General features: G+C 49.4%; 1 protein-coding gene across 4 annotated transcripts in view; it reads right to left on the minus strand.

The window, feature by feature from the left end:
* HEPH (hephaestin) overlaps positions 1 to 5,825 on the minus strand; it is a 61,507-nt gene extending 55,682 nt beyond the window's left edge. Inside the window, exon 1 of one of the 4 annotated variants that reach the window (XM_031945261.1) lies at positions 5,684 to 5,825. In XM_031945261.1, the coding sequence (XP_031801121.1) occupies positions 5,684 to 5,810 (127 nt within the window). In that variant the 5' untranslated portion in view covers positions 5,811 to 5,825. Of the gene's footprint in view, positions 1 to 737; positions 919 to 1,764; positions 2,343 to 3,076; positions 3,461 to 5,683 lie in introns of those variants that run through there. The other 3 variants (XM_031945263.1, XM_012553180.3, XM_031945262.1) reach the window with 3 other exon arrangements.
* Positions 5,826 to 7,291: the final 1,466 nt, after the last annotated feature.

Below are 7,291 nucleotides of genomic sequence, written 5' to 3' on the forward strand. Positions count from 1 at the left end.
AATGGCACCTTCCAGTCACAGGCCTCGGTGCTGGGCTGAGGAGGAAACTGAGGCCCCGGGGAGAAGCGGCTTTCGGGTCTGAGGAGCACCCCAGGTCTGGGCTGCCCGCTCTGAGCTCCGCCAGCTGTTTCGCCACCCTCAGCCTCAGCTTCCTGACCCCTGAGGTCAGCTCCAAATCTCTGGGGCCTCTAAAGTCACATGGGGAGCGACAGAAACCAAATGACCGCGTTTTCCAGCCAAAGACCAGGCTTTTCCCCCGTTGCCCAAGCGTCACGGGTCAGATCTCGCAGGCCCTTTCAATGAAAGGAAACTGAGGTTTACAAAAGGGAAAGTGACTTGCTGGAGCTTGAAGAGCTAGGAAGGGGGAGGCCCCGAATGGGGACAGGCTCCCAAATGGGATGCTTGGATTCTCCCTGCCTCGGGGTGGGGGTGGGGAGGCCGGCATGGGGGGAGGGGCGCTTCTGGTCCAAGTCCTTTATTTGAATGAGGGGAAAGCTGAGGCCCAAAGAAGAGCAAGGGCCTCGGCCAGAGGTGAAAGGAGGGCAAGAATTTGCTCCCAAATCCTTGGGCCCTGGGTGCACGTGCTCTGGCCACCGAACCCCGCGCCTCTGGGCCCTCTGGTGCCCACGACTCGGGCCCGATGCCTTCGGGGAAGGGGAGGGGGAGAGGAGTCGGAAAGGGGGAAGCCGGGGCGGGAAGGGAGAGAGAGGAAGGGGCCTGTGAAGGAAGGGGCTTACCTGGCCTCCCGGGGCCCAGCCCGCGGCGGCCTGGGGGGAAAAGGGCTCAAGGCGGCCACGGGGGTCGCCCCTTCCCGGGTCCGGTCCAGAAAGCGTCCCGAGCCCTTGGGATTGGCCCAACTGGGGCCGAGATCCAGACAGGGACTCCCAGAGGCCCGGGCCGGGCCGGGGCCCGGGGGCGGGGCCAGGGGCGGGGTTCGGGGGCGGGAACGGGGCGTCTTTGTTATCTGGCCCGAGAGGAGAGGGTTAGGGAGGCGAGCGGCGGCTGCCCGGGCCCGCGCCCCATCCTGGGCGCACCCCCCCTCCAACCAGCAGCCAGCCGCCCGGGCGCTAGCACTGGGCCCCCTCCCCAGAAATCGGCCAGCCTCACAAATGGGGTTCGTGCCCCACCCCCTGCAGGGCTGCCCTGCTGTAGCTCTGGTGCCTGAGATGGGAGACAGGCCAGGGAGGGGCCTCAGAACAGGCTCCGTGGGAGCCGGGAAGCCCTTCAGAACGGGGGATGGCAGAGCTGGAGGGCCCTTAGAACAGGGGCTATCAGAGAACTGAAAATGTCAGAGCTAAGAGGGCCCTTAGAACCCAGAAAGTCAGAGCTAGAGAAAACTTAGGACCCGAAACGTCCGAGCTGGAGAACCCTTAGATTTTCCAGGGGTCCTCAAACTCCGGCCCGCGGGCCAGATGCGGCAGCTGAGGACGATTATCCCCTCCCCCAGGGCTAGGAAGTTTCTTTTAAAGACCCACAAAACAAAGGTTTTGTTGTTACTATGGTCCGGCCCCCAGCAGTCTGAGGGACAGTGAACTGCCCCCCTATTTAAAAAGTTTGAGGAGCCCCGCGGGCTTAGAACCTAGAACAGCAGAACCGGAAGCCAAGATTAATGTTGGAAGGGTTTAAGGGGAGATCATCTAGTTCAATCCCTTCATTTTACAGAGGAGGAAACCCGAGTCCAGAAAAGAGAATTGGAGCGCAGCGGCCCAAGAAAGAAGTCCAGAATTCACTTCATGGGTTCATAGATTTAAAGCTAGAAAGTACCTTAGAGCCTTGGTCTGGTCCAAACTCCACCGACAGTGATGAAGCAGCTGAGACCGGGGACCAGTGAGATACTTGGCTGGATCCGCAGTGATAAGTAACAAAGGCAGGATTTTGAAGCAGGCCCTTTCACTGGAAAGTCAGCCAGCCTCTCACCGCAGCAGGCCACCCAAAAGCTCCCAGGCCCGAGGCCCGAGGCCTGCCACCTTTCCCCAAATAACCCCCTTCTCCGCTCCCAAGGCTGCCTCTTCCTGTCTCGCTACTTCCTCTAACAGGCTGCCAGGCTAGGCATAAAATGGTGAGGGCATCGCAGCCTCCGAGCTCCCTTTAAGAGACTCCGCAAGCCCCCGCTGAAAAACCAAGAAGCGTCTGAAGGAAAGAACCTATCAGAAGTCAGGAGGTCTGGTTTTGCTACTTACTTACTAATATGTCAGGCAGTCTTGGCTAAGTCACTTATCTCCAGACCTCATGCTTAATGTAAGGCTGCAGGACTCGCTGATCTCTTCAGTGTTGCAATGTTTATAAGTTGTTATCCTTTATCCCCCTAACCATCTATCTATTTAAACATCCCCGTATCAGCCTCTCACAAGGCAACAGCGATAGAACCCGAAACAAAATAGGACAGGGAGATTTCTGGTCCCGAGTCGGCAACTTTTACTAGTAATGTGACCTTGAGCAAGTCACGTATCTCCTTTCTGAAAAAAATGGGAGGGTTAATTAGATCAGGAGCTAAATCTTTTCTGTTAAGTCTCTGCTGCTGGCAATCTGGGAAAGTTACAGATCTCTTTTCAAAGCCATGTTTTTGAAATAACTGAAGGGAGAGCTAAATTTCAGTTAAAGGTTTGTGTCAATAAATAGTATTTTTTCCCATCCAAGTTCACAGACTCCCTGAAATCTATCCAGAGACCCATTGGTTAAGAAATCCTAAACTTGGCTCCCTTCCAGCCGGAATATCCTCTGTTCTGGATTCTGAGGATATGGGATGTCAGAGTTTGAATAGGGTCTTAGAACAGGGAATATCTGACTCGGTCTTTCTAGACCCCAAGGTCTCCTTCAGATCTCCCAAGATGTCCCGGAACAGGAGGAATGTGTTTTGAGGTGAAAAGAAATCTCTTTAAAAGATGAAAATTATCCTTCCAAAAGCTGCTAAAGTTCTGATCAAAAGGCTAGAAAAACCTTAGGAAATCCATAGGGCATAGTTACTGAAGAAGGGAAGGAGAAGCACTCGAGAGAATTAGCTCACCAAAGAGAGAAGGGAGAGCTTGGGAGAGGGGGGATGGGGACCCAGAACCCTGCCTCCATCCATCGTCCTTACTTGTTGAAGAGGTGTCCCAAGCTAGGAGCAGCTGTGGTCCTGGTGGATGGTCTCACACAGTGACTTCTTGTGACTTGAAAGTCTGAGCCATGGCCTTGGGAGGAGGATGGGCCAAAAGCATGGACCAGGAGGGCAAAGTCTCTGTCATAAAGCTCTAGAGGTGGCCCACTGCCCTTAGGGATCTGGGAGCTGACCTGGCTTGTGCCTCCGGCAGATTGGAAACCCCTCAGTAAGAAGGGAGGAGGCAGGCCTCCACGTCATCACCCCAGCTCTAGACACCCCCTTCTCCCCTGGACCTTGGAGCACGCTGGCCCAAGCAGGAAGGTGGGAACAGGATCATTAAGCCAGGGTCCAAGTCCAGGCACTAAGGTTTTTATTGCAGGGAGGGGAAGGAATGAGACACTGTGACTCACAGAAGCCAACAGGAGACAGGAGGTTATAGAGCTCCGGGAGCCATCAAAGGGCCAAGCTCGGCTTGCAAATGGGCCTTTAGGAATCACTGGAGGCAGCCCCGCCTCCCTGCTAATTGTGGGCTCACTTCCAGCTGTGAGAAAGGAAGTGACTATCATTGCTTGGACCAGCCCTGGTCTGCAGTTCAGAGTTCAGATCTGTCTATCCATCCATCCATCCATCCATCCATCTATTATCTATCCATTCATCCATCCATCACCCCTGAAAACTCTTTAATGATGATGATGATGATAATGATGATGGTGATAAATGTCCTTCCTCCACTCTGCCTACTGACCTCCATGGCTTCCTTTAAATCTCAACTAAACTCCCTTCCTTTACTGGAAGATTCCATGCCCTCTTATTTCTTGGTCTTTCTCTCCATTATTCCTTACTTGCCTTCTCTATTGAGCTTGTTTTGTACGTATTGGATTGCTTGTTGTCTCCCCCATTAAATTGTAAGCTCCTTGTGGACAGGAACTGTCTTCTGCCTCTTTTTGCATCCCTAGTGAGTAGCACAACATCTGGAACAGAGTAGGCAATTAATAAATGTGTATTGCTTGAAGGATTACAAAATGTTTTTTCTTCATTCTTTCCCATGAGCTAAGGGGTGAAACAGTGAAATATACCTTTTTTATTTTTTAAAATCAGACAGATCTGGGATTTTATTCATCTATTATTCATTTTATTCACCTCTAGGATGAGGAAATTCCCTCTATGGATGCAGATCACCAACTGCTTTTGTCTTAAAGACCTGTCTGGGGCCCAGAGAGGTTGAATGCTTTACCCAGGGTCACCTGTGTCTCAGGCAGAATTTGAACACTAACCCCCTGGCTTCAGGTCAGTTCTTTAACTATGGGGCCATCTCTAGTAATCCTGGCCTAAGTCTTTCCACTGGACTCCGAAGACCCCGGAAGAAAGCATGAGCCTGATGTTTTGCACACTCCTGCCTCACTTAAATCCGATTCTCTGGGAAGTCAAGACATCCCCCTTCCCTGTGTCCTCAGTCCTCTTCGAGAAGGAAGGGAGAACCACAATAACCCGTATCAACGTCAGCCTGCTTCTGAAAAATGCTGAATAACCTTCCCGGGCCCAGGGAAATGGGACAAAATGTTCTTGGGACAGTAGGGATGGACCCATCAACCCTATTTCACAGCTGAACAGCCTCTCTATGTGGGAGTTGAACTTTCCAAAGCTCATTTCCCTGTGCCTCCCAAAGAACAAAGTCTCTCTCTGAGACACCTGAGCAATTACCATCCAATTAAAATCTCAAATTCTTGCTCATCTTAAAAAGCAGCTTGGGTCAGCTCATGAGCAAACCGTCATCGCCCACCTACTATGTCCATCTGAAATTGCCCAAAAGAACAAGGAAGAACACAGAGCTCACCCTCTGGCTGAGGAATCGAGATAAGTGAAAGAAGGGGGCCTGCTTAGGTCTCAGAGCCAAGAAAACCCGGGTCCAAATCCCACGTGATATGGAGACTGGCAGTGTGATCCTGGGTCAACCCCTCCAATTCCCAGTGCCCCCAGACAGCTCTCGGGGCACCCAACTTGCAGAGCAGATGCCAGTCTTCATCGAGAGGGCTCTTTTGCCAAGGAGATCACCAGGAAAAAAGAAAAAAATGTACCAGGCACTGGGATTCTTTTTGAAATTTTGGTGGAGGGCTCCCCACGGGCCAAAACAAATCATTTGTGAGCAGGAGCAAGTCCATTGTCCTCTTTTAGCCTCAGTTTCCCCCTCTATTGAATGAAGGGGTTTAACTAGATGACCTTTAAGGTCCCACCAGCCTTAAATCCATGATCCTTTTTATAAATATCCAATTTCAATTCCAGAAAATCCTGCCTCCCTGGGCCCCTTAGGGATTTCTTTGGGGATTAGTGAAGTCCCTTTGGCTCCAAGGAGAGTAAAAAGTCCCATGGCTGCTGGTGGGAGGGGGGCTAAGCATTTTCAAACCTTTTAAGAAGGATTCAGCCACCTCTGGGTCATGTTCAGGCTTGCCTCTGGCCCTTGACTTCTGCATTCTAGTCTCTTGGGGATCAACCGGAGTTTGATTCCTTCTGAACCCACTCTTTTCTCCCTCCGGCTGCAGAAGGGGTAGGGGGGAGGCCGACTGGAATTAGAATCAGGGTTCAAATCCCAGGAATGCTTCTTCCTACCTGTGTGGTCTCGGACAAATCGCTTCCTCCTCGGACCTCGGTCTGCTGGTCTGTCAAAGGAGGATCTTGCTTTAAATGGCCTCTGAGGTCCTGTCCGGCTCTCGATCAAGGATCTTGTGAATTCCATCCCACACAGTTTGCTTCTTAATTATAAACCACTGACCTTCCACCCTTTGTGCGAATCTTATCTCCTTAACTCGACTCCCTCAGGGAAAGGATGGAGTTGTGTCATTTTACCGTAGTCCAGAGTCTTCCCAACATCTAATGTGGTGTTAAACACATAATTGGTACTCCTCTGGAGATCGCATGCTCTGATATACCCTCCCTCATTTTCTGAAGGGAGAGACTGAACCCCAGATTAGGAAAGTGATTAGCTTAAGGACACACAGGTAGGAGGAGAAAAACCAGGAGACTTGTTCTGTTGGGTCCAATTTACTGCAGTGTTTATTTAGTACCTATGAAGTAGCAGGATGGGGGAAAGCCTGGCAAGGAAGAAAGGACATGGGTTCGAGTCCCATCCCTTCCCCATATTGGTCATGGGTCAGAGGGGAATAGTATTATGGGTAACTAGGCCTCTAAGGCTATACATTGTATAGGAAATGTCCTTATCAGAAAGTTCTATCTAACCATGAAATCAGAGACCCAGACAGTCCCTCTCCTTAATGAGTACAAGGAGAAAGAATAGCAGATCTCAATATAGAAGACCTGATCCTCCCTCTGATATGTCCCGGATACCTATCTGAGGGCACGTAGGACAACTGACCTCTTAGGGCATCAGGCAAAATCCTGATAAATTAAATAAATAAAGGAAATAAAAAAGAGTAAAATCCAAACCATTAAATATTTAGAAAGCACCTACTATGTGGCCGGCACAGATTCAAAAACAAGAGGGCCACATAGTCCTTGCCCTTGGGGAAGTTCCATTCCCTTTTTTTTTAAATTAAAGCTTTTTATTTTCAAAATAAATACATGGATAATTTTTCTTTTTTTTCAGCTTAAAAGTTTTATTTCTTGCAAATGTGAAACGAGGGAGCAAAAAAGCTTACAATTTACAAACCAAATGCTGAGTTAATTCATTCCGTCTTGAATTAGAGGCTATTCTAACTTATCTTTTTATAATTCTGTTCTTATTAGAAGCCAGTGAATTTTCCACATTTCAAAGCTAGACTTAGAACTGGCTTAGAAGGTCCCCAAACCTCACTTAGAGGACAATATATCCCCCAAATTGCAGGCAATTTTAACTTTAATAGCTTAAAATTACACTAAGTCTTTTGGAACGTTCTGGATAAGATACACTCTGCAGATGCAATTATGGTACCTTCAGATAATCTACCCTCTTGGTGTCTCCATGTCAGGTCATGCTAATACCAAACACCTACTAAATTTCATTCTTTAAGGATCTTGAGTTTGAGCTTAAAAAATTCATTCAGCTTTTGAATATGCAGTAAATTTCAATATATGAAATTTGCATTCCTACTCCTGGATAATTTTTCAACATTGACCCTTGCAAAGCCTTGTGGTCCAAATTTTTCTTTCCCTTCCCCCCAGCCCCTCCCCTAGATGCCAAGTGATCCAATAGATGCCAAACATGTTTAAAAAATGTTAAAT

Source organism: Sarcophilus harrisii, chromosome X (assembly GCF_902635505.1).
Source record: "Sarcophilus harrisii chromosome X, mSarHar1.11, whole genome shotgun sequence".
NCBI classification, from domain to species: domain Eukaryota; kingdom Metazoa; phylum Chordata; class Mammalia; order Dasyuromorphia; family Dasyuridae; genus Sarcophilus; species Sarcophilus harrisii.